Genomic DNA, 26582 nt, shown 5'->3' with positions numbered 1-26582 from the left:
CAGAAATGAGGGGGTGAAGCAGAGGGCTGAGACTCATGAAGAGGTGACAAGAAGGACAGCAGGAGTCTCCCCTTTCTCCAGCCTGCTCAGGCCACCAAGCTCAGGCTGCAGCCTCCCGCCCTGGTTCTAGTGTTCACCAGGGCAGAAAGTTCCAGGAGGGGCTCTCTCTCTGTATGCTGCTTTCCAGTCCCTTAGGGGCGTTCTCCTCTCACTCCCTGGAGTTGGGAGTCCAGTCTTGGCTTCACTCTTGCTATGTGTTTAAGAACAAGCCGGTGCTCGCTTCGGCAGCACATATAGTAAAAACTGGAACGATACAGAGAAGATTAGCATGGCCCCTGCGCAAGGATGACATGCAAATTCGTGAAGCGTTCCATATTTTTACGTGTATACCTGTGGCGGATTCATGTTGATATATGGCAAAACCAATACAATATTGTAAAGCTAAAAAATAAAATAATTATTGATATAAAAAAAAAAAGAACAAGCCGTTTCCCTGTCTGAGCCTCCGTCTCCTGGCCGTGGATAAGGCTCAGGAGACCTTCTACCTCTCTTCCTAAACACTGTAAGATTCTCATAGTGGTTCTATAGCTCGGGTTCACCCTGCGTGCATTCCAGCAGGAGTCCCAGAGGTCACGCCCAGGACCTCCTCAGCAAGTCCCAGCAAGTGGCCTTGCGCTCTCCTTCTGCCCTTTCTGCTGCTCCTTCACAGGACTGTGCAGTGGTGCTCTTTCCGCTGCTCATGGACTTCCCCTGCCTTGAGACCCGAACTATGCCGGGTGCCTGCCACACGTTCCCAGGGAAAGCTTACGGCGCATCCCATTTTACGCTCGGGGAGGGGGGGGCGCGGGGGGGAAGGCAACTCAGGGACTGAGCCTGAGGCTCCAGGTGAAGCCTCCCGAAGCTCAGAGCCCCGTCGGGTGCAGAAGCAGCGGCGGGATCACCAGGGTACACTTCCCGAGGAAGGAAACCACAGAGGTCGGGAGGGCGAGGTCAGTGATTTGGTGATTTGTCCGGAAACCAGACCTGGGGCAGCACTAGGCAAGGCGAGCACAAACCCGGCTTCCGCTCGGCACTGTCTATGGAACTTCTCTGGGGTGAGGAACCCACCAGACTCTAGCCAAATTAATTAAGGAACAAACTCCTAATAGACCACCTGGGGGCGGGGCCGCGGAGCAAACAGGAGCCCCGAGTCGCGCTTTGCGATGGGCGGGGCCCGCTGCTGGGGCGTGGCCTTGGGCGGAGCCCGGACGCTCAGCTCAGCCCAGCGTTTCCGAGCGACTGCCCGCGAGCGCTATGGCGGCTGATCAGCGTGGGAAGGCCGCGACTCTGGCCCTGAGGCGGCGGCTGCTCAGGTACAGAGACAGCGGCGTGGGGGCGGCGCGTACGACGTACGCACGTCCGGCGCGGAGCCTGCAGACCTCAGCTCCGCCGGGTCTCGTCCAGCTCCCGAGCCTACGGCCCCCGAGACCCTGCGGCATTCAGCCTGTGGCAGGCGGTCGCTTCCTGCGCCTCCCCCGCAGCGTCTTATCCACCCTCGCAGCTGCAGCCGGGCGTCTGGGAAGACCTCCCCCAGTGGTGGCCCACTCTCCGGACCTGGGGCCGGCCAGACAGTGACCCAGGAAGGGATTAAAAGTCCAGACGAAAGGTCGGGGTGGGGGGAAGTCGGCTCACAGGCAGCCTTAGAGAAAGTCTACCCTTGACCTGTGTCTGAGGGGCTCTTGGTGGGACGTGGAGCGTGAGGCAGCCTTGGGGTAAAGCTTGGGCCTGGCCCCCAGCAGGGCAGCAGGCTTGGCAAGCAAGGACCGTTAGGGCTGAGAGCCAGCCCTTTTCACACTCCCAGCAAAGAGACACTGCCCTAGGGAGCCCGTGGGTCTGGAGCAGCCACCTTTTTCCAGGACCCAAGGGACTCTGGGCACATTCATTCAGATATGTTGAAGCCACATAGTCTTCAAATGACTTAAACAATTTAAGTTTTAGCAACTTCTTAACTCATCCTTCACCTTTCCAGCCACCTGTGGAGTGGGGGAACTGGAGTCAGGGACACAACACCTTGCACTTCAAGCTTTTGTCCTTTCCAAAAACTGGGAAGATGTTGGGGGAGGCCTGTGATGGGTGGATTTCTTCCTTCAGATCTTCAGACATGGCTGTCCATTTGTTGCCTGTCCCTACAGCAATTCCTGCAGACTCTTTTTTCCTGAGGATCCTATTAAGATTGTCCGGGGCCAAGGGCAGTACATGTATGATGAACAGGGGGCAGAATACATCGATTGCATCAACAATGTGGCTCACGGTCAGTATCATACTTCAGGATGGGGCAGGAGAGGATGCCAAGACAGAACCTAGTTCAGGGGTAATCTTCAGGTTGCAGAGAGGTGCAGGGAACTCAGGTTCAACTTAGCCAGCATCCATGTGCAGAGGAGGCCCAGTCTTTTTATGAAAACTGTGGAAACATCCAAACACTAGCTGTGCTAAAATGCTTACCTGGTGGCCCAGATGGTAAAAAGTCTGTTTGCAGTGCAGGAGACCCGGGTTCAATCCCTGGGTCGGGAGGATCCCCTGAAAGAGGAAATAGCAACCTACTCCAGTATCCTTGCCTGGGAAATCCCATGGACGGAGGAGCCTGGTGGGCCACAGTCCACGGGGTCACAAAGATTCAGGCATGACTGAGTGACTTAACACCACTAAAGCTGTGCTAAACCAGCAGGAGTCAAACACGTAAGTCTAGCGGTTCAGTTCCACTTGGAACTGATGGTGAGCTCAGAGAACAGCAGTCAGCCTAGCCATGATCAGCAACCCAACAGGACCCTGGCCAGGCCCTGGCAGTCGCAGCAAGGCTTTAGCCCTGGTAACCATCTCAGGTCTTGGACGAGGAAACTTAAGTAGGAATTCAGTTAACCAGATGAGGCCACCAGAGCTGGTGGAAGGAAAGGGAGTCCAGTGACCCAGTAGGGAAATTGGAAGTTAGTAGAGCTGAAAGCAGGGGCTTTAGTTTCAGGCTTCCTGGGTTCATATCCCTGTCCTCCACTTACTCCCTCTGTGGTCTTGGGCAAGCTTCAGTCTCTGTTCAGATTGCTCATTTGCAGAATGGACATGATGATACTAGGTACACACCTCCAGATGTTTGGAGGAGTTAATTCATGTAACTTGCTTTGAGTGTGCCTGACACTTGGCCAGCTGCCAGTCATCTTCATTCTCTGGTTATAATCCTTGGCTGTTGGCAGTCATTACCTCCAGCCTCTCTAACTGGAGACACCCCAATGCCATCTTCATCCCCAAAATCCCACCCCCCCATCTTTGTCAAGAACAAGGCCTCAAGAAGCTTACTTAATAACATGGGTCTTCTAGATCAGGTTTCTGCCAGAAAACTTTGCCTTCTGCCAGAATCTCAGGGACTCCTTTCTAGGGCTTTCTTTCGAGACTGGCACCTCTGTCTTCAGACTCCCTTCTTTGCTCTGTACTTCTCCCATCATAACTGCATCTCCTCTAGTTGGGTTTACAGATTGGGGCTGGGGGGGGCCTGGAGGGAGTGGCTGATTGGAGCCAGCCGTATGATAGAGGTGGCCCTCTTGCAGTTGGGCACTGCCACCCTCTCGTGGTCCAAGCAGCACACGAACAGAACCGGGTGCTCAACACCAACAGCCGATACCTGCATGACAACATTGTGGATTACGCGCAGAGGCTGTCAGAGACCCTGCCAGAGAAGCTCTGTGTGTTTTATTTCCTGAATTCTGGGTAAGTGCACTATGGTATGGCCAGCCCGCAGTAAAAGGATGAGGCAGCAGTTTGCTCACATGGGCAAAGCATAGTGTAACCGACTGAGTTTGGAGAGAGGCAGCCCTCAGTGTGCTGGGCACTCAGGCTTCCCAGCTGTAGGCCCTGCTGCTTCTCTGTCAGAACCAGTTTCCTGTTCTCTTTGTAAGGGGTGCCATTACCTCCCTTGTAGGGTTGTTGTTGGGGCTTACCGAGGTAATATGTACCTTTGTCTGCTTTAAGACTATAGGGGCATGGTGCTGGGAGCTACAGTCAAAATCCCGGCTCCATAAGGAACAGAAACATCCCAAATTCTTTAAAGAAGTACAAAATAACAAAGAGGAGTCTTGGTCTAGAGGAAAAGTACAGAGAATAGTGAGGCATAGAAGCCGTGGGGGGGCAGGGCCTGGCCTCTTCTGAGAGGGTTGGGGAAGACTTCCCTGAAGAAGTGATGTTAGGCTAAGCACTGACTAGGGGCTAGCTGGATGAGGAGGAAAAAAGGTTGCTGCCAACTCCATTTGCAGTATTCGTGTCAAGATTGGTCATCACACAGAACAGCCTGTGCAAAGGCCTTGTGGCAGGACGAGTATTTGCACCCCAGCACAGTTGAACTGAAAGACAGCCCTTGAGGGAGGGCAGAGTGTGGGAGAAGACACTGGGGAGGGAGCCAGGGCCCATCACTCAGGGCTTCTTTAGTCAAGTAAGGTACTTGTTTATCCCAAGAGCATTTGGAAGCCATCAGAGGGCTTTAATCAGGTAAGTGATGTCACCAGCACTGGAGGAGACCAAGAATGGACACCATCAGGCACCAGTTTAGTGACTGGGTGACAGGAGATGCTACGCTGGGAGTAGCGGTTGCGGCCGAAATGGCAGGTGAAGGCATGTGCACAGGACCAACCCAGTGTGCCCTGGAGAGAAGAATACAGAGGATAATGAGGCATAGGAGTGGGGAGACCTGGTCTCTGCTGCCCTTGTCCTCCCATGTCTCTCAGTAATACTGATAGTTACCACTCTCTGGAAATGCTTTCTGGTCTTGCTTCCAGAACATTTCATGCTTCTGGTTTTCTGCCAGCTTCTGGCCACTCCTCTTGTCTCCTTTGCCAATTCCTCCCCTTCCATTCCTCAGGGCTGATCTTCTCTGAGCCCCTCTCCCTTCCTGATCTCATCCATTCCTGTGTATTATATATTGTCCACATGCTGCTGACTCCCACATTTGTATCTTAGACCCAGATGTTCCCGGTGTGTTTCTGCCTCGAGGTTCTAACCACCCACTTGACTCTGGAACGTGTGTAACATCACCTGTCCAACAGACACAAGAGTTGACCAACTTCGCTAACACCTGGCATGGGACCGTGGCATTGGCTCTCCCTGACATTCCCAGGCAGCTGCCCCAGACCTTCCCAAGAAGGCTGCTATCCCTCACCACCACCCCCACCCCCACCCCCCGTCTCCTGGCAAATGACAGAGGCATGTGCACCTCTGCTCAAGTTAGCAGTGTGCCCTCCTTCCAGTCCTGCATTAAGCCTGTCCCTTCTGTCTGCACGTTGTCTCCTAACTGCATTCTGTCTCTCTCCATGTACATGGCCACCACCTGCTCTCATCTTTGTGTCCTTCTTCTAGTTCTCACTGGCACCTGAATTGCTTTCTACTCCATTGGATACACAGAGAGGCTTCCTCCTCATATGGGAGCTGAATCATGTCCCTTCTCTGATTAAAACTTTACAGTGGCTTCATCTGGCACTGAGAAGAAAACCCAGGCTCCTTCTGCAGCCCTACCTGTTCTTCCCCACGTCCTCTCTCAGGCTTCTCCTGGCCTTCTTTGTCGTCTTGTGGTTTTCTGAGCTCTTTTCCTTCACAAGGTCTTTGTGTGCTGCTCACTCTGCATAAGAACTTTAACCTCAAGACTCTACAGGTATGGCCTTAGTCAGCTCTGGCTGCCATAGCAAAACACTGCGGACAAGGTGGCTTAAAGAGAAATGCATTGTCTCATAGTTCTGGAAGTCATAATCCAAGATCCAGGTGCTGGCAGGTTTGGTTTCTTTGAGGCCTCTCTCCTTGATTGCAGGTGGCAACCTTCTCGCTGTCTTCACATGATTGGAAAAAAGCCATGTTTCCAATCATGCACAATCCTTGATGTCTCTCTGTGTGTCCAAATGTCTTCTTTTAAAGACACCAGTCATACTGGTTTAGGGCCACACAGATGGCCTCATATTAAGTTAATCGCCTCTTGAAAGGCCCTGTCTCCAAATACAATCACATTCTGAGATATTAGGAGTTAGGGCTTCAACACATGAATTTTGGGGGACATGATTCAAGCCCCTAACACCCCTTATCAAAGGTAGAGCCCCTTCTAGTTCTTGATGCCCTGTGTCCATTGTAGCACTTACCAAATGATCGTTCTGTCTTCGTTTTTGGGCTTCCATGACACATACTAGAACGTAAGTTCCAGGAGGGCCAGGGCCTGCCTGTTTTCTTAATATTTTTGCCCCCAGCTCCTAGCACATTGAAGGCATTTGATACATATTTATTGAATGAATAAGTGAATGACTAACGAATGGTGTCCTAAGAATCTTCTTGCTGCTAGAAGGGTTCCTCCATTCCCCTCCAGGTTTCTCTGTAGGAAGCAGTTATCCAGGAGGGAAAGCCCTGAACAGCTGCTCAAGAAGTATTCACCTTTTCTGTCATAGGTCAGAAGCCAACGACCTGGCCCTGAGGCTGGCACGCCAGTACACAGGACACTGGGATGTGGTGGTATTAGATCAGTAAGTGCCATTTCCAGAAGCACGGGCCTGCCGCTTATTGGGAATCAATGAGGCTCTGACTTTAGGTGCCTTGGGCAGGAAAGATGAGAGGCCTGGGCCCACAGAGGATCACGAGGACCTGGCCACAAAGACACCCCCATGCGGATACCCAGTGTCTCTTTCCCTCGGCATCTCTTCCGTTATGGCAGCTTCTGGGAAGCAGAGAATGCTTTATAAGGTGGTGAGAATTGGTCCCACATTTTAGGTATTAAAACTGTAACTCCCAGTCTATTGAGTATCTGCTATGTGCAAGACCCAGGCACAGGGTTAGAGCATTATCACATTAAAATCACAACCACAAGAGAGAAAGAGCACCCTGCCCCAACTTTACAGCGGAGAGAACTGAACCCAAAGACTTTAACAGTTAGCCACCATTACATAGCTAATGAGTGGCCTTGTAGGAAGGCTTACTGACTCCAAGACCTGTGCTCATTCCTGGCCCCAGGACTTGGGGGCTGTGTCAGAAAGCTTGGTCTTGCTTGACTGTTTCCTGAGATGGATGGACAGTTGTCAAGGCCAGGCCAGGAAGTACAAGCCTAAGTCCCCTCTCCTTTCTCCTCCCCAGTGCTTATCACGGTCATCTGAGCTCCCTGATTGACATCAGCCCCTACAAGTTCCGGGACCTGGATGGGCAGAAGGAGTGGGTCCACGTGGTATGCGCTGCTCAAGTGGGCAACAGGTCGGTGCTTGCACCCCAGCCTGGATGACGTGGCACTGTCCCTCCCCACAGGCACCTCTCCCAGATACCTACCGGGGCCCCTACCGGGAAGACCACCCCAATCCAGCTGTGGCCTACGCCAGTGAGGTGAAACGTGTGGTCAGCAGCGCACAGGAGAAGGGCAGGAAGGTAACCACATCCATGCAGGACTGGTCCAGCAAGGTGCAAATGTTGCTTGCCCTGGACTGGATCTTGGGACCCTGAGAGAAATTGGAACCAGGGCCTGCCCTTTGGGAATCTAGGAGGGGGGTTAATTGTTCAATTGAGAGTTTAGGTAGAGATATATCCTGGACATTGCTGGAGTCCAGGGGTCCAGGCTGGACTGGTGTGAGTGTGAAGGTGGGCCTGTCGGGGGAGAAGCGGGTACTGACTAATTTTAGTAATAGAAGGTAAGGAGGCAGTAGCCACTCAAGGCAAGGTAAGAAGTAGACAAGGAAAGGCATCTTCAACAGCCCAGTGGCCTGTGCAGAAACCATGTGACTGCAGAGTCAGGCTGTGCAGGCAGAAGATAAACCTAGAGAGGCAGGCGGGACTGTAGGTCAGAGGACTGCAAGTGCCCTTCTAGCTGAGGGGCCAGAGGCTATGCGGGACCTTTACAGAGTTTTAAGAGAGAAGATAATGGGACCAGGGGATGCACTTGAATGGTGTCAGGCTGACATGGTGCCCTGCAAAGGCCCTGTTGGCCTGAGCAGTGGGGAAACGAGAGATTGTCTTACCCTGGAAGAGCAGCAGCCACAGCAACAGTAGAAGGGAGGCAGCTAGCAATTGGTGTGAAGGCTCTCTAGAAGACTTTGCTGAAAGAGTGGCAACTGAACACAGGATATACAGAAAAGACTAGCCAAAAACGTTGGCAGAATCAGAGCTGGGAAGCTTGGCTTAGGCATTTCAGATGCTCTGCACCTACTTGTATTAAATCAAGAAGATTTAGTAAGAGATTACTCTGAAGGTTAGCATGGGTGGGTAACCAGTTTCCCACCCCACTAGTCCTTTCTTTATCCCAGCAGTAGCCTCTGAAACAGCTCCAAGGCAGAGCAGAGTTTGGAAGTCATTGCCGTAAGCAAAAGGGTCAGTGATGGGTTTTAAATAGGCCAATGATGAGCTCAGTGTCTGGGGTGAGGCATTACCCTGGTGGCCAGTGAAGGATGGCCTGGAAGAGATGTCCAGTTAGAGAGCAGCTGCAGGAGGGCAAGGCGGAAACTAGCAGATCTGCCCAGGAGGGGAAAGGCGGGTACAAAGATGTTACAGGGATAAGAGTCAGAAGCTGTGCCAGCTGATGGGTGAAGGAGGAGGCTGGATCAAGGATGGGGCCAGATTTCTGTCCTAATTAGGAGGAATGGGATTCACCATATGGGGGGAGGGAAGGAAGAGGTTTATGGTGGAGAAGTCAGTGAATTTCATCTGGAACACACTAAGTACAGGGGGTCTTACTTCCAGGTGGTAAGCATTGATTTGAGGCCTGAAAAAACCACATCGCAAATATTCAGATAACGATGTGGAGCCCAAAGTGGGGGCACGGTGATAACAGTAACTCATGTTTGGAGCCAGCACTGAGCCAGCATCAGCAGGATGCACCAGCTTGCCACTCAGCCCCACCACAGTGCCACTCCCTTCTCCTCCACAGATTGCAGCGTTCTTTGCGGAATCTCTGCCCAGTGTGGGAGGGCAGATCATTCCCCCTGCTGGCTACTTCCCAGAAGTGGCAGGGTGAGTAGGTGGGAGAGGCTGCCTGAGGGTGGGGTCTGCCAGCCTTGCTTCCGAATTCCAACCTCAGCCTGGCCTATTTGCCAGAGTTGTCAAAGTCCCTGAAGAAATAGTGGCTCCCAAAAGGCCAGATACCTGCCTCAGGACCCCACCTTACTTTTGGCAACACCAGGATTCAGAGTCCCAGGACATCTCAGCTCCTGGTTTGCTCCCTCTCACCACAGTCTCCCATCAGCTGTGTGTCCTCTGCCACAGGCACATCCGCAGGGCCGGAGGGGTCTTTGTTGCAGACGAGATTCAAGTGGGCTTTGGCCGAGTAGGCAAGCACTTCTGGGCCTTCCAGCTGCAGGGGGAAGACTTCGTCCCCGACATTGTCACCATGGGCAAGTCCATAGGCAATGGCCACCCTGTAGCCTGCGTGGCCACAACACAGGCTGTGGCAAGGGCATTTGAAGCCACCGGCGTCGAGTACTTCAACACGGTGAGTAAAACCTCCAGACCAGGAAGCACCATGGTAGCTTCTATGCAAACAAACTCACTGCTACTCACTAATTTTTTGGTAAATGTAATTATTTTTTCATCAGTATTAATAGATATAACCCATATAAACAAAACCTTTTCAGATTCCTCACAAATTTGGGGGAGTATAAAAGGTTCTAAGACCAAAAGTGAGAACCATTGCATTATCATTCTAGTTTTTTCAAATCTTTTTATTAACTTCTGACTTAGTACCACTTTTTCTTTTGATACTTTTTCTGTAAAATATGGTGAGGTGATTTGGTATTTGATTGTTCTACATGTCCTTAGGAAATTGTGGGTTCTCTAAATGTTGTTTGCCAGACTCTCTGAATATCTCTTGGGTCACACTTGTTAATTATGTTGTTTGAATCTTTTATATTCTTGCTGGATTTTTTTTTCTACTTAATCTATTAATAATTAAGGATTATTTAAATATCACACTATGATGAAAAATGATCAACTTTTTCTCATAATACTATTAATTTTTACTTCAGATATTATGAAGCTATTAAGTGTGTGTGTGTATTTTTAGGAGGTGTCATGCCACTTGGCTTGAGGGATCTTGGTCCCCCTACCAAGCATTGAACCTGTGCCATTAGCAGTGAGAGCACAGAGCCCTAACCACTGGACTGCCAGGAAATTCCCAGTATATGTGTATTTTTGTTTTTGTGTGTTCATTGGGAATTGAATCTTTTTCTTGACTGAGTTATAATTGACATTTGTTTCAGGTGTACAACATAATGGTTCAGTACTTGTATGAAAGTAGTGAAAGTGTTAGTCACTGACGTCTAACTCTTTGCAACCCCATGGACTGTTGCCGTCCAGGCTCCTCTGTCCATGGAATTCTCCAGGCAAGAATACTGGAGTGGGTAGCCATTCCCTTCTCCAGGGCATCTTCCCAACCCAGGAATCAAACTGAGGTCTCCTGCATTGCAGACAGATTCTTGACCAGCTGAGCTACCAGGGAAGTCCATTGTACAGGCATTACCACTGTCTTAGTTTTCATTAGTATACATTTTCAATCACCCCCCAAAGCATCCCCATACCCATTAGCAGTCACTCCCCATTGCCTTCTCTCTGTAAGTCCTGGTAATCACTAACTTTCTGTCTCCGTAGATTTGCCTGTTCTTGACATTTCACATAAGTGGAGTCACACAATATGTGACTTTTTCTGTCTGACTTCCGTCAATAGCACAATATTTTCAAGGTCCATCCATTGTCATAGCATGAATCAGTTCTTCATTCCTTTTTTTGAATGAATAATGTTTCATTGTATGAGCATATCATGTTTCATTTATCTCTTCTTCAGTTAACATTTTAACTATTTCCCTTCCTTGGTTATTATGAGTAATACTGCAGATGACCATTCAGGATGTTTTGGTATGGACATACGTTTTCAACTCTTTGGAGCATATACCTATGAATGAAATTGCTGGGTCACATGGCACCTCTAAGTTTAACTTTCCAAGGAATGACAGACTTTTTCCAAGCGGCTATACCGCTTTACATGCAATTTATGAGGGTTCCAATTTTTCCGTATACTCTTCAGCATTTATTTTCTATCTTTTATCATAGCCATACTAGTGAGTGTGAAGTGGTATATTAATGTGATTTGCATTTGCCTGATGGCCAGTGGTGTTGAGAATCTTCTTATGTGCCTATTGGCCATACACACACACACACACACACACACACACACTCCAATGTATATGACATATATATTCCAATATGTTGTTCTTGTTCAGTTGCTAAGTTGTGTCCAACTCTTTGTGACCCCAAGGGCTGCAGCATGCCAGTCTCTTCTGTCCTCTACTCTGTCCCAGAGTTTGCTCAAATTCATTTCCATTGAGTTGGTAATGCCGCCTAACCGCCTCATTCTCTACCACCCACTTTTCCTTTGGCCTACTATCTTTCTCAGCATCAGGTCTTTTCCAGTGAGTACTCTTCACATGAGGTGTCTAAAATATTGGAGCTTCAGTTTCAGCATCAGTCTTTCCAATGAGTATTCAGGGTTGATTTCCTTTAGAATTGACTGGTTTGATCTCCTTGCAGTCCAGAGGACTCTCAAGAGTCTTCTTCAGCACCACAATTCAGAAGCATCAGTTCCTTAGCACTCAGCCTTCTTTATGGTCCCAAGTCTCACAGCCATATATGACTACTGGAAAAACCATAGCTTTGCTACAGATCTTTGTCAGCCAAGTGATGTCTGTGGTTTTTAATATGCTGTCCAGGTTTGTCATAGCTGTCCTTCCAAGGAGCAAGTATCATTTCATTTCATGGCTGTGGTCACAGTCTGCAGTGATTTTGGAGCTCAAGAAAATAAATCTGTCACTGCTTCCACTTTTTCCCCTTCTATTGCCATGAAGTGATGGGACCACATGCCATGATCTTAGTTTTTTAAAATGCTGAGTTTCAAGCCAGCTTTTTCACTCTCCTTTTTCACCCTCATCAAGAAGTTGTTTAGTTCCTCTTCACTTTATCCAATTAGAGTGGTATCATCTTCATATCTGAGATTGTTGGTATTTCCCCTGGCAGTCTTGATTCCAGCTTGTGATTTATCCAACCCAGCATTTCTCTTGATGTACTCTGCATATAAGTTAAATAAATGCGGTGACAATATACAGCCTTGATGTATTCCTTTCCTAATTTTGAACCAGTCTGTTGTTCCATGTCTGGCTTTAATTGTTTCTTCTTGACCTGTATACAGGTTTCTCAGGAGACAAGTAAAGTGCTCTGGTATCCTATTTCTTTAAGAATTTTCCAGTTTGCTGTGGTCTACACAGTCAAAGGTTTTAGAGTAGTCAATGAAACAAAAGTAGATGTTTTTCTGGAATTCCCTTGCTTTCTCTGTGATCCAACAAATATAGGCAGTTTGATCTCTGGTTCTTCTGTCTCTTTGAAACCCAGCTTGTACATCTGGAAGTTCTCGGTTCACATATTGCTGAAGCCTAGCCTAAAGGATTCTGAGCATAAGTTTGCTAGCATGTGAAATGAGCACAGTTGTTTAGTAATTTGAACATTCTTTTGCATTGCCTTTCTTTGGGATTAGAATGAAAAGTGACCTTTTCCAGTCCTGTGGCCACTGCTGAGTTTTCCAAATTTGCTGACATATTGAATGCAGCACTTGAACAACTTTGTCTTTTAGCATTTGAAATAGCTCAGCTGGAGTTCTGTCACCTCCACTAGCTTTTCTCATAGTAATATTCCTAAGGCCCACTTGACTTCACACTCCAAAATGTCCAGCTCTAGGTGAGTGACCACACCATCATGATTATCTGGGCCATTAAGACCTTTTTTATACAGTTCTTCTGTATATTCTTGCCACCTCTTCTTAATCTTGTCTACTTCTGTTAGATCCTTACTGTTTCTGTCCTTTATCATGCCTGTCCTTGCGTGAATGTTCCCTTGATGTCTCCAGTTTTCTTGGAGAGATCTCTAATCTTTCCCATTCTATTGTTGTCCTCTGCTTCTTTGCATTGTTCATTTAAGAAGGCCTTCTTATCTCTCCTTGCTATTCTCTGCAACTCTGCATTCAGTTGGGTGTATCTTTCCCTTTTTCCCTTGCCTTTCGTTTCTCTTTCCTCAGCTATGTGCAAAGCCTCCTCAGTCAACCACTTTGCCTTCTTGCATTTCTTTTTCTTGGAATGGTTTTGGTCACTGCCTCCTGTACAGTGTTACAAACCTCCATCCATAGTTCTTCAGGCACTCTGTCTACCAGATCTAATCCCTTGAACCTATTCATTACCTCTACTGTATAATCATAAGGGATTTTTTTTAGGTCATACCTGAATGGCCTAGTGGTTTTCCCTACATTCTTCAACTTAAACCTGAATTTTGCAATAAGGAGCTGATGATCTGAGCTACAGTTAGCTTCAGGTCTTGTTTTTGCTGACTGTATAGAGCTTCTCCATCTTTGGCTGCAAAGAACATAATCAGTCTGATTTCAGAGACTGAGTCATCTCTTGGGTTGTTCAAAAAGGGTGTTTCCTATGACCAGCATGTTCTTTTGACAAAACTCTGTTAGCCTTTGCCCAGCTTCATTTGGTACTCCAAGGCCAAACTTTCCTGTTATTCCAGGTATCTCTTGACTTCCTACTTTAGCATTCCAATCTCTTATGATGAAAAGTACATCTTTTTTGGTGTTAGTGCTAGAAGCTGTTGTAGGTCAACTGGTCAACCTCTTTGGCATCAGTGGTTGGGCACAGACTTGGATTACTGTGATGTTGAATGATTTGCCTTGGAAACAAACCAGGATCATTCTCTTGTTTTTGAGATTACACTCAAGTACTGCATTTCAGACTCTTTGGTTGACTATGAGGGCTACTCTGTTTCTTCTAAGGGATTCTTGCCCATAATAGTAGATATAATGGTCATCTGAATTAAATTTGCCCATTCTCATCCATTTTAGTTCACTGATTGCTGAGATGTCAACATTCATTCTTCCCATCTCCTGCTTGACCATGTCCAATTTACCTTGATTCATGGACCTAACATTCCAGGTTCCTATGCAATATCATTCTTTATAGCATCAGACTACTTTCACCACCAGAAACATCCACGACTGAGTGTCGTTTCCACTTTGGCGCAGCTGCTTCACTCTTTCTGGAACTATTAGTAATTGCCCTCTGCTCTTCCCCAGTAGCATATTGGACACCTTCCAGCCTGGGGGCCTCATCTTCCAGTGTCATATCTTTTTGCCTTTTCATACTGTTCATGAGGTTCTCATGGCAAGAATACTGGAGTGGATTGCCATTTTCTCCTCCAGTGGACCACGTTTTGTCAGAACTGTTCACTATGACCCATCTGTCTTGGGTGGCCTTACAAGGTGTGGGGCCATAGCTTTATTGAGTTACACAAGCCTCTTTGCCATGACAAGGATGTGATTCATGAAGGAGATTCCAATATATATGACATATATATATATATATATTTGAAATAATATATCCTTTGCACATTTTTTAATTGGGTTACTTGTCTTTTTTTATTTTTATTTTTTTTGCTGAGTTTTAAGAGTTCTTTATGTATCCTAAATACTAGATTCTTATCAAACATAAAATTTTTCTCCCTTTGAGTTGTCTTCTTTTGAAGCACAAAAGTTTTTAATTTTGATGAAGTCCAGTTTATTTTTTCTCTGGTTGCTTGTACTTTGGAGTCATAGCTAACAAACCATTACCTAATCAAAGATCAGGAGGATTTACACCTGTTTTCCTCTAAGAATTCTCTAGTTTTAGTTCTTATATTTAGGTCTTAGATCCACTTTTAGCTAATTTTCAGATGGTATAAGCTGGAGTTACTCGACTTGGCATCCAGTTCTCCCAATACCTTTTTGCTGAAAAGACTATTCTTTGTTATATCTTACCCCATTAAGTGGTCTTAGCACCCTTGTCAGGAATCAATCAATCATAAATATATGGATTTAATGGTTTCTTTATAAACTTTCAGTTCTGTTCTATTGATCTGTATATCTATCCTCTTGCCAGTTGCACACAGTCTAGACTACTATACTTTGTAGTATGTTTTAAAATCAAGAACTGTCAGTCCTCCAGTCTTTGTTCTTCTTTTTGAAGATTGTTTTGTCTGTTCTGGGTCCCTTGCATTTCATTGTGAATTTTCAGAATCAGCCTGTCAGTTTCCATCAAAAAAGCAGCTTGGAGTTTGATAAGCGATTGCATTGAAGCTGTAGATCAATTTGGAGAGTATTGCCATCTTAGCAGTATTAACAGAGAAGGCAATGGCACTCCACTCCAGTACTCTTGCCTGGGAAATCCCACGGACGGAGGAGCCTGGTAGGCTACAGTCCACGGGGTCGCTAAGAGTCAGACACGACTGAGCGACTTCACTTTCACTTTTCACTTTCATGCATTGGAGAAGGAAATGGCAACCCACTCCAGTGTTCTTGCCTGGAGAATCCCAGGGACGGGGGAGCCTGGTGGGCTGCCGTCTATGGGGTCGCACAGAGTCGGACACGACTGATGTGACTTAGCAGCAGCAGCAGCAGTATTAAGTCTTCTAATCTGTAAACATATCTGCCCAATTATGTAGGTCTTTGATTTTTTTCAATGATGTTCATAATTTTCTTCATAAAATGATGAAAAAAAATTTTTGGCTGCACTACACAGCATGCAGGATCTTAGTTCCCTGACCTGATATCAAACCTGCACCCCCTGTAGTGGAAGCATGGCGTCTTAACCACTGGATTGCAGGGAACTCCCTGTAAAAGTCTTGAACTACTTTTATTAAATTTACTCCTAAGTATTATATTGGAGAAGGCAATGGCACCCCACTCCAGTACTCTTGCCTGGAAAATCCCATGGATGGATGAACCTGGTAGGCTGCAGTCCATGAGGTCGCTAAGAGTCGGACACAACTGAGCGACTTCACTTTCACTTTTCACTTTCATACATTGGAGGAGGAAATGGCAACCCACTCCAGTGTTCTTGCCTGGAGAATCCCAGGGACGGGAGAGCCTGGTGGGCTCTAAGAGTCAGACACGACTGAAGCGACTTAGCAGTAGCAGCAGCAAGTATTATATTATTTTTCATGGCTTAATAAATGGAATTGTTTTCTTCATCTTACTTTAAGATTCTTCATTTATGGTATATAGAAATATAGATGATTTTTGGATATCAATCTTGTATCATGCAACCTTACTGAATGCATTTATTAGCTCTAATAGTTTTTTATAGATTCTTTAGAATTTTCTATGTACAAAGTCATGTCATCTGTGAATAGAAATAGTTTACTTGTACCTTTCCATTCTGAATGCCTTTAATTTCTTTTTCTTGCCTAACTGCCCTAGACCTCCAGTATAATGTTGACTAGAAATAGCAAGGGTAGACATCTTGTCTTGTTCCTAATCTTAGGGAAATACGTTCAGTCTTTCACCATTGGGTATAATATCAGCTGTGAGTTTTTCCTAGAAGCATTTTATCAGGTTGAAGAAGAATTTTTTTCCTAATTTGTTGAGAGCTTTATAATGAAAGGCTGTTTGTTTGTTTGTTGTGCTCTATTGGGTCTTGGTTGTGACCCACAGGCTTTTCTAGGGCCAGGCTTCTCTCTAGCTGCAGAGTGCAGGCTGCAGAGCATACAGGCTTAGTAGTTGGGACACGCACGCTTAGTTGCCCCGCCGCATGTGAGACCTTAGTTCCCCAACCAGGAACCAAACCCATGCCCCATTGTGGAGGGCAAATTCTTAACCCCTGCACCACCAGAGAAATCTGGAAAAGCTGTTGGGTTTTGTCAAATTCTCTTTCTTCATTTATTGTAATGATCGGTGATTTTTTTTGTCCTTCATCCTATTAATATGGTTAATATTTACATTCCTGAGATTAAGCCCACATGATCATGGTGTATAATCCTTTTTATATGTTGCCAGATTCAGTTTGTTCTTATATTTTTGGAGGATTTTATATCTAGTTCTTAAGAGATATTGATCTATAGTTTTCTTGGGATATCTTCGTCTGGGTTTGGTATCAGAGTAACACTGGTTTCAAAAAATGAGGCAGGAAGTGGTCATGCCTCTTCTGTCTTCTGGAAGACTTTCTGAAAGATTGGTGGTAATTCTTTAAACATTTTGGTAGAATTCACCAGTTGCTTTGTGGGTTTTTTTAAAATTACTGATTAGTTGCTTTTACTCGCTTCAGGTCTGTTCAGATTTTCTATCTCTTCTCAAAGCAGTGTTAATATTCTTTATCTTTCTGGGAATTTGTCTGTTTCATCGAAGTTATCTAGCTTGTTGACATATGTTCATATTATTCCCTATACTCCTTTTTACCTGTATAAGATTGGCAGTGATATGTCCTCTTTCATTCCTGATCTTCATAATTTGACTCATTTTTATCTTGGTCAGTCTAACTGATCTCTGTCAATTTTGTTGATTTTCTCAAGGAATCAGTTTTTGGTTTTTTGGTGGTTTTTTTTGTGTTTTTCTGTATTTCTGTTTATTTCCACTATATAGCTTTATGATTTTCTTTCTTTTTGCTTTGGGTTTAGTTTGCTCTTCTCTTTTATATTTTCTTAAAGTGAAAGTATTCATTTGAGTTTTTTTAACAAAAGTACTTACAGATACCAAGTTTTCTGTAAGCAGGACTTTTATTGCATCCCATGAGTTTAGATATGTTGTGTTTTCCTTTATCTCTAAATATGTCCTAATCTTCTTTATGACTTCTTTGACCCATTGTTTCAGTTAATTTCTACATATTTTTTAGTTTTTCATTGTTCCTTGTTTCTAGTTTTATTCGGCTGTGGTGAGAAAAGATACATTCTAGGATTTCAGACTTTTAAAATATATCAACACTTGTTTTATGGCCTAATATATATAGTCTGTCGTGGAGAATGTTCCATGTGCACTTGAGAAGAGTATTTATGCTGCTTTTTTGAAGTGGAGTGTTCTGTAAATATCCGTTAAATCTAATTGGCTTATAGTGTTGTTCAGGCTTATTTCCTGGTTCATCTTCTGTCTAGTTTATTATTGAAAATGAGAGACTGAACTCCCAACTATTTTTGTTGAGTTCTATATTTCTCCTTTCAGTTCAGTTTTTATGTATTTGGGGGCTCTATTGTTAAGTACATAACTCTTTTATCATTATAAAATGTTTTCTATGTTGCTAATAGCATTTTTAACCTTGCAAGTCTTTTATGTCGGATATTACAATAGCCACCCCCACTCTTGGTTTCTGTTTGCATGGCATACATTCACTCTCTCACTTTCAACCTACTTGTGGATTTGAGTTACTGTCTGATGTCCTTTCACTGAAGAAATACTGTTAGTATTTCATGTAAAGTAGATCTGCTGCTGACAAATTTTTTCAGTTTTTTGCTTATCTAGAATTATCTTAGTTTCTCCTTTATCTTTTTTGAAATTTTTTTCCCACACCATGTGGCTTGCGGGATGTAGACTGTTACTTTCCCTACAGGGATTGAACTCAGGCCCTTGGCAGTGAGAACGTGGACTCCTAACCATGGGACCGCCAGGGAATTCCCATCTCCTTTACATTTGATGGATACTTTTACTTTATATAAAATTCTGGACTGACAGTATTTTTCTTTCATCACTTTGAATAGGTCATCCCACTGACTTCTGAGTTTTAGGGTTTCCAAAGGGCTTCCCTGGTAGCTTGGTGGTAAAGAATCTGCTTGCCAATGCAGGAGACGCAAGTTTGATCCCTGGGTTGAGATCCTCTGGAGAAGGAAATGGCAAGCCACTCCAGTATTCTTGCCTGAGAAATCCCATGGACAGAGGAACCTGATGGGCTACAGTGCATGGAGTCACAAAAGAGTGGGACATGACTTTGCGACTAAAAAACAATGGTGAGGAATCAGCTATTAGTCTTGCTGAGGATCTCTTGTACGAAATGAGTTGCTTCTCGATAATTTCAATATTCTTTTTTCTGAGGTGTAATTAACATAGAACATCATATTAGTTTCAGGTGTACCATATGATTCAACATTTGTGTATGTTGCAAGATGATAACCACAGTAAGTCTACTTGACATCCCTCACCAAAAAAGTTAGTGTTTTTGCCTTGTAATGAGAACTTTTAAGGTCTGTTCTCTTAGCAGCTTTCAAGTATACAGTACAGTATTACTTATTTGTCTGCCTGTTTGCTTGTTTTGGCCACACCACGGGCATGTGTGATCTTAGTTCCCCAACCAGGGATCAAACCTGTGCCCCTTGCAGTGAAAGTGCAGAGTCTTAACCACTAGACTGCCAGGAAGGTCCCCAGTATTGTTAACTATAGTCACCATGCCGTACATTACATCCCCGTGATTTATGTGTTTTATAACCCATTTCACCCACCCTCTTTGCTTTTGTCTTTCAGTAGTTTGGTTATGTTGTGTCTAGGTATGGAATATTCTACCTGGAGTTCATTGAGTTCCTTGGATGTTTAAATAGTTGTTGGGGTTCAGTTTTTGGGGGGTTTTTTAGTCAAATTTAGTAAGTTTTTTACCATTGTTTCTTCAAATATCCTTTTTGCTCCTTTCTCTCTCTCCTCTCCTTCTGGGATTCTCCTTTGCGTATATTGGAATGTTTGTGTCCCACGGGTCTCTGAGGCTCTGTTCATTTTCTTGTCATTCTTTTTTCTTTCTGATTTTCAAACCTGACATATCTTCAAGTTTACTGATTCTTTCATCTGCCTGATCACATCTGCTGTTGACCTCTTAGTGAGTTTTTCATTTCAGTTACTATGCTTTTCTATTGACTTTTTTATAAATTCAGTTTATTGATATTCCAAATTTGGCAGGACACTATATTCGTGCTTAGCGTTTTAGTTCTTTAGATACGATTTCCTCTAGTGTTTAAGCATATTTATAACATCTGATTTAAAGTCTTTGTCTAAAAAAGAAAAAGTCTTTGTCTAATGAGGCCATCATTGAGCTTCCTCTAGAACAGTTTCTATTGATTCTACCTGCCCCACCACTACCACTGCCCCATATATGGACCATGCTTTCATGATTCACAATTTTCTGTTGAAAATTAGATATTTAAAATAATGTAATATAGAAACCTGGAGAAGGCAATGGCACCCCACTCCAGTACTCTTGCCTGGAAAATCCCATGGATGGAGGAGCCTGGTAGGCTGCAGACCATGGGGTCGTGAAGAGTCGGACACAACTGAGCGACTTCACTTTCACTTTTCACTTTCATGCATTGGAGAAGGAAATGGCACCCCACTCCAGTGTTCTTGCCTGGAGAATCCCAGGGACAGGGGAGCCTGGTGGGCTACCGTCTATGGGGTTGCACAGAGTCGGACAAGACTGAAGCTACTTAGCAGCAGCAATGTAGAAATCATTTTTCCTCCTCATGGTTTGTTGTTGTTTGTATATTGCCTTTTCTAAACTAGTTCTGTAAAGTCTGTGTTGTCATGCATGACCACTGTAGTCTCTGCTTGGTTAGATTTGTGATCATCTAATGACTAGATAGACATCTCCTTACATTGCTGAAACCAAGAGTTGTGTCAGTCTTTGACAAGGGGCCCTATGTGTGTGTTGGCACATGCCTTCAGCACTCAGCCAAGCAGTTGACAACTCTGCCTTAGCCTTTATTTCCTTCTTCTGTGAACCCTCAAGTTAGCTGGTGGTGAGAGCTTAGAGCTTTCCCAGGCTTCCTGAACATGCACATAGCATGGGATGTGAACGTATCCCTACACATCTGCATGGCTTTCTAAATGCCCAGGGAAAAGCCCAGGGGTTTTTTCATTTTCCTTCTATTGTTCCCCTGTGGTGATCTTGGGAAAAAGACCTATCTGTTATGCTAGTTCAGCATGTTGACCAGGCCACAATTCTAAACCAAAGATGCTGTGGGTAGGGACTTCGCTGGCAGTCTGGTGCTTAAGACTTCACCTTCCAATGCATGGGCTTGATCTCTGGTCAGGGAGCTAAGATTCCACATGCTCCTAGGCCAGAAAACCAAAACATAAAACAGAAGCAATACTGTAAAAAATTCAATAAAGACTTTAAAATTGTCCACATCAAAAAAAAAAAAAAAAAAAAACACAATGATACTGTGAGTAGAACATCCCACCTTGTAATGAGTTCACAGTTGGTAATAATATACAATTAGTAACCTCAATTCATCCCCTGTGTCCATTCCACATATAATTTGTTGTGACATTATCAGAAAGCTGCCTCATAGCAGAATCACCTAGGAAGGTTTTTATGATCTCAGGTATGAGATTGATGGTCTACAGCATACCACTACATAACCATTAGAATAGCTGCAATTAAAATGCCACAATTCCAAATGTTTTTGAGGATGTGGAGTTCCTGGGATTTCATAGCCTCATGGTACAAGTGTAATATGGTACACAACCACTTGGGAAAAGTTTCACATTTTTTATAAAGTTAAATGTACATTTATCAAGCAGTCTAGCAGTTCCATTCCTAGGTATTTACCTAAGAGAAATGAAACCATATGTTAACAAAAAGACTTTATTATAAATTGATAACAGTTTTATTCATAAATAGACAGAAATCAAAATAAGCTGAGTCTATCAATAGGAATTTGGATAAACAAATTGTAGTATGTCTATACAACAGAATACTATACAGCCATAAAATGAACCATCTACCAATACACATATTATGGATAAGTTTTTAAAAACATTGAGCAAAAGCTAAGCACAAAAGTGTTCATATTTTGTGATTCTATTCATATAACATTCCAGAAAAGGCAAAGCTGTGGTGAGAAAGCAGGCCAGTGGTTACCTGGGCCGTAGTGGAGGGGGGCATAAGGACGTTTGGGGAATGGTGGAAATGTTTGATATCTTCATGCTAGTGGAGTTTCTACAAGTATATACATTTGTCATATGAGTCGGACACAACTGAGCAACTAAGCATAGATTTGTCAAGTCACACTGAACTATATACACTTAAAATATATGCAGTTTATTGTATGTGTGTGCTAAGTTGCTTCAGTCATGTCCGACTCTTTGCAACCCTATGGACTGTAGCCCACCAGGCCCTTCTGTTCATGGAATTCTCCAGGCAAGAATACTGGAGTGCATTGCCAGGCCCTCCTCCGGGGGATCTCCCTAACTCAGGGATCTTATGTCTCCTGCATTGGCAGGTGGGTCCTTTACCAGTAGCACCACCTGGGTATGTATACTATACCTCAGTAAAGGTTCTAAGATACACTTAAAAAAAAAAGATGGTCTGTAGGAGGTCCCCTAGCCAGATAGGCTAGGTTTAAGTCAGACATAACATATTTTTATGTGAAGTCCCTTCTTTTAAGACATTAATACCTAATTCAAAACCTTTAATTATGCCACACAAGCCAAACAAAATGAATCCTCAGGCTCCATTTGGCTCACAGGCAGCCAGCTTGTGGTCTGCGCCCTAAAATCTACCTTGAGCTCAGCCAGTAAAGCTATGAGCTAAAACTATACAGAGTGACTTTTCCTGGGTGTGGCTCTGGCATGTTGCTCTTGACTCTCCTTGAAAGAGGTGATGGGTGGTACAATGAAGTGGGTCTGGGTCCAGTCCACAAGATGGGATCCAGAAGCCTTTTGACAAAAACCAGCTCTTTGGGAATGCCCAGAACACCCTCTCTTCTGATTTTTGCATCTTCCTGGGGATCCTTCTGCATCCCTGGCTTTCTTACTGGATCCCTGCTAATGCATCTCCATTAGTACCTGGAAAGGCGGGGACGATCCATGGGAGCCTCAAGAGAACCCCATCTGCTGCCCAGAACACTTGAGTCATTGGTTCATGCCTATCCTCACCTGCCTTTGGAATGTGTGTGGCAGTTCTGCTGCCCCTCACGCTCCCTGGGGCATGGCCCACTCTGCTGGGCACCTGAACTGCCCTTTGTCCCCTGGCTCAGTTTGGGGGCAGCCCAGTGTCCTGTGCTGTGGGGCTGGCCGTCCTGGATGTCTTGGAGAAGGAGCAGCTGCAGGCTCACGCAGCCTGTGTGGGCAGCTTCCTGATGGAGCTCCTTGGACAGCAGAAAGCCAAACATCCCATTCTTGGGGACATCAGGTGAGGCTAAAAACAGTAGTCATTATCTGCCAGGGGCCTGGTATGGTTCCTTCATTCACCTTGTCACTCCCACCTGGCATGGTGGCAACTTATCTCCACAGAGCAGGAACTGAAGCACCTATAGGTGCTGTTGCCCAAGATGGCACCTGGTGGGAGGTGGGGTGGTGAAGCCAGAATCAGACTTTACTCTGTCTACACTGAGGGTTCCTCCCTATCACATTTAGTTCTTGGAACTGACCACCCTCTGAGGGTTCCTACAACTCTCAGCCTCCCTGGGAGGTAGAGGTGTGAGCCCTGGTCAGCTTTCTGACAGGGGACTGGCTGACACCCAAGCAGAGGGTGAAAGCAAGGACCTCGATCCCTCAAGCCTTGTCTCCTGCAATGTCACCTTCTGCTCCAGGGGTGTTGGGCTATTCATTGGTGTGGATCTGATCAAAGATGAGGCCACAAGAATGCCAGCAACCGAAGAGGCTGACTACGTGGTGTCCAGGTATTTTTTTCTTGAAACAAGTTGCATTTGTAGTGTCTACTGCTCTGACTGGGAAAGAGCTCCCCGCTTGCCTCTCCTTTTTGACCCACGCCCCCAGACATGCTGGGCCCACAGAGTGCAGGTCATTCCCAGCCTGAGCAGCCACTTCAAACAAGACAATACCAAAGCTGCTGGAGCTCAGACACAGGCAACCACAAGCCTGCATTTCACAGCCCCAGGCTGCCTGAGAAGCAGCTTCTCCAGAGCCACAGCTGGGACTATGGCAGCAGACTCCCTGTTCCTAGAGGTTTTCAGATAGACTCCTGCTCCTCATCTGGGGGGGGGTGTCTGAGGACTCGGCATCTCAAGACTCAGCCCTCACCCCAGCCCTGGCTTGCATGTCCACTTGAGCCCAGGACCCTTCCCCTTCTTGTTTAGGTATTCCCTTTTTTCTTCCATTCTTCACTCCTACCCACTTCCCCCACCTTGGAAAACCCATCTAGTGTTTGATGTGTATTCTTACTCAAGTTGTAAAATGTGCATCCTTGTTTTGAATCACACAAACTGTATTGATGTAAAAACCTCTCCACATGGTTTTGGACGTTGACCCCTCCTGCATGGCCGCCCAGCCCCTGCCTCCTTTCTGCTGAAGCACATCCACCAGCTTGCCCACCAGTTCTCGCAGGGAGCCTCAGGACTCAGGAATTGAGAATGATCTCTGGGAAAGAGGGAGCCAGCTCTTCAGCCAAGCCTGACTGCCTCCATCTTGCAACCACCCCTCTCTGCACCGCCCCCCCCCCAGCCCCATGTAGTTTCTCCAGTTGAGTGAAACAACCCTGCTAGGAGCCAGAGCTGGATTTGAAGTCAGAACCTGGGCTTCCTAGCATGGCTGTTGTCAGTGCCAGGAAGACCGGGATGGGATAAGGGAGCTAGAGGCAGGCTGAGGACACTGTTCCTGACAAGACTTACATAAAAGTAGTAAATTTAAAAAATGAGAGCAGGGGGTCAGAGAATGTAAATACAGTCACATCAGACCCCTTCTCTGAGAGGCCAAAATACCTTCCTGGGTTAAAAGTATAAATGTGGACTATTAAAAGTTATTACTAGGTACCAATGATAATGCTGAAGAGAGTAAAGTCATCTTCCAAAAAGAACTGGAAATGAAAACTGGATAGTCCGGTCTGGAGTTACAAGATAATGTGGGGGCAGGGTAGAGAAGGGGGTGGCAGGAGTTACTGAAGCTAGGCTACATGAATTCACTGCACTGTTCTATTTGTGAATGCTGGACCCTTCCTATAAGAAAAAGTAAACCACGCATGACATAAACCATACATCGAAATGGAAAACGCAGGGAACCTTGACATCCACATTGTAGCCCTGTGGCCATTCTGTTTGGCTTACGCTGGGCCTCCAGGGATGGATGGAGCAAAACCCCTGCTCTGGGGGCGGGGAGGGGTGGCAGCAGCCTCAGGGCCAGGGCACCTCACATGGGGTGCTATGCTTGTCTTTGATGCTGGGCCATAAAGTTGGGCAGGAATCTGGGTAGGGGTTGGCCAGTGCTGTTATTTTGGTGGGAAGTGGCTTATGTTGGGTTCTGAGAGCAGTATGGCTGCCAATACCAGGCTGAGAAAAGTCTGGAAGATCTGTATGAAGTGCCCTTGGCCAGTGGACAGCAGGCCCTGCTGTGTCCTACCTTCACAGGCTTAAGGAGAACTACATTTTGTTGAGCACCGACGGGCCTGGGAGGAATGTCCTGAAGTTTAAGCCCCCGATGTGTTTCAGCTTGGACAACGCACGACACGTGGTAGCAAAGCTAGACGCCATCCTGACAGGTGAGCCTGGAGCCACAGCCTCCCAGTATGCCGAGGGACAGGGGTCTGACAGCTGAGCCAGGCGTCCTCTGAGCAGTGCAAGGAGTGGGGAGCTGAAGTTGAAGCCTGTTCCTGCCTGTGCCCCCAAAACTTGGAGCCCTGAGCAGGCACCAGTGTAGCATGCAGGACAAGGGAAAGCAGGGCTGGGCCTGTCAGAACTACAGTGGGAGATTTCCATTGTATCTTATAGCTTCTTAAACCCTCATAGCTTCCCTGAGACAGGTGGCAGCAGCTTTGTTTTTCAGTTGCTAAGTGGCTAAAATGAGATACGCATTCAGGACAGATTCAACGCAAAATCCCTTTCCACACTGCTAATCATTTAGGAAAGTCAGGGTCTCCCCTGTAGACTCCCCTACAGCCCAGCAACAACCACCCCACCACCCCTGACCAGATTACTTTCTACTGTACTGCCCCCAGGTCTCCCTAGTAGACACATCTGGAGGTGGAACAGGACCTGCTGGGAGAAGGGAATGTATTTTTGAAGGTGGACCATTTTGAGTGGTCCTGTGGTATTTTTCAGACATGGAAGCGAAAGTGAGAAGTTGTGAGACCCTGAGGCTCCACTTCTGAGGCAGCCCTGCTGAGAGGTGTCTTTCTCTAGGTAAGTGGCCTTGCTTCTTGTTCCCAGAAGACCCAGAATTGGCTTCCTTACCATCCATCGGCAGCTCGTATGTTTATTCCAAGTGGTGGACCTTTCCCACAGGTTAATTTCAACACTGGGAGGCTCTGGGTGCCTTGAGCTCTACATCCCTCACCCCTGAAAATCTTGAGTCCTTAAGTTTGCATTTGATAGCTATTTCCTTCCCCAGCCAGTTCCTCTATAAAATACAGAACGTTTGCGAGGCTTTATCCACCCCTGGCCCCAGACAAGTGCTGCATCTTAAAACCAGCTATCTTAGGTCTCAGGTCACTAGACTTGGCACTCCAGCCAAGCCAGCAAATACCACTGCCAGATGGGGCTGTTCCATGACAACCAGGAGGGACACTGTTGCCCAGATCCAGCTGGTCCTTTGTGTATCCCCTCTTGTCTTTAGGTTTCACAACTTCGCTGGGATAGAATCCCATTTTCAATGGCAAGTCAAGACAGGTGTTCCAGGGTGCTCCAGACTCCAACTGGCCTGGGCCAGCGTCCCCATTGAAGGTGTAATCCTCACTGTACTATCTTCACCTCCTTGAACAACTGCCTCCAACCTCTGCCACTCCACTTTCTTTAAAGCTGCGCCAAGTCCTAAGCAGGGCCAAGTCATTAAAGGAAACTAACCAAAGATGAAGACA

At 45.9% G+C, this 26582-nt stretch overlaps 1 protein-coding gene and 1 non-coding gene across 8 annotated transcripts; both read left to right on the top strand.

The window, feature by feature from the left end:
- The first annotated feature begins 272 nt into the window (after positions 1-272).
- Positions 273-380, top strand: LOC133252258 (U6 spliceosomal RNA). The gene has a single exon (XR_009737871.1). It is a non-coding gene; the product is annotated as a U6 spliceosomal RNA (small nuclear RNA).
- A 458-nt stretch (positions 381-838) lies between these two features.
- PHYKPL (5-phosphohydroxy-L-lysine phospho-lyase) lies at positions 839-26578 on the top strand. Of its 7 annotated transcripts, XM_061423127.1 has the most exons (13): positions 852-1352; positions 2172-2290; positions 3573-3732; positions 6438-6512; positions 7117-7204; positions 7282-7398; positions 8891-8973; positions 9226-9451; positions 22813-22967; positions 23368-23457; positions 25138-25268; positions 25828-25908; positions 26342-26578. In XM_061423127.1, the coding sequence occupies exons 1-12, from the start codon at positions 1294-1296 to the stop codon at positions 25875-25877; spliced, it is 1353 nt and encodes a 450-aa protein (XP_061279111.1). In that variant the 5' UTR covers positions 852-1293; the 3' UTR covers positions 25878-25908; positions 26342-26578. The 7 variants fall into 7 exon arrangements, with proteins under 7 accessions (XP_061279110.1, XP_061279116.1, XP_061279109.1 ...); XM_061423128.1 differs by having other exon boundaries at positions 851-1352; positions 25828-26578; XM_061423125.1 differs by lacking the exons at positions 25828-25908; positions 26342-26578 and having other exon boundaries at positions 841-1352; positions 23368-25231.
- The last annotated feature ends 4 nt before the right edge of the window (positions 26579-26582 follow it).

The sequence above is a fragment of the Bos javanicus genome, chromosome 7, assembly GCF_032452875.1.
Source record: "Bos javanicus breed banteng chromosome 7, ARS-OSU_banteng_1.0, whole genome shotgun sequence".
NCBI classification, from domain to species: Eukaryota; Metazoa; Chordata; class Mammalia; order Artiodactyla; family Bovidae; genus Bos; species Bos javanicus.
Note: the sequence above shows the minus strand (reverse complement) of the source record. Positions and strands in the feature narration are given on the sequence as shown.

Excerpts from the sequence above, each read along its gene's own strand:
- PHYKPL (XM_061423125.1), top strand. The coding sequence starts at position 1,294 with ATGGCGGCTGATCAGCGTGGGAAGGCCGCGACTCTGGCCCTGAGGCGG. Across the intron at positions 1,353-2,171 it reads CTGAGGCGGCGGCTGCTCAG|CAATTCCTGCAGACTCTTTT; the intron begins GTACAGAGACAG and ends CTGTCCCTACAG. Across the intron at positions 7,205-7,281 it reads AGAAGGAGTGGGTCCACGTG|GCACCTCTCCCAGATACCTA; the intron begins GTATGCGCTGCT and ends CCCTCCCCACAG.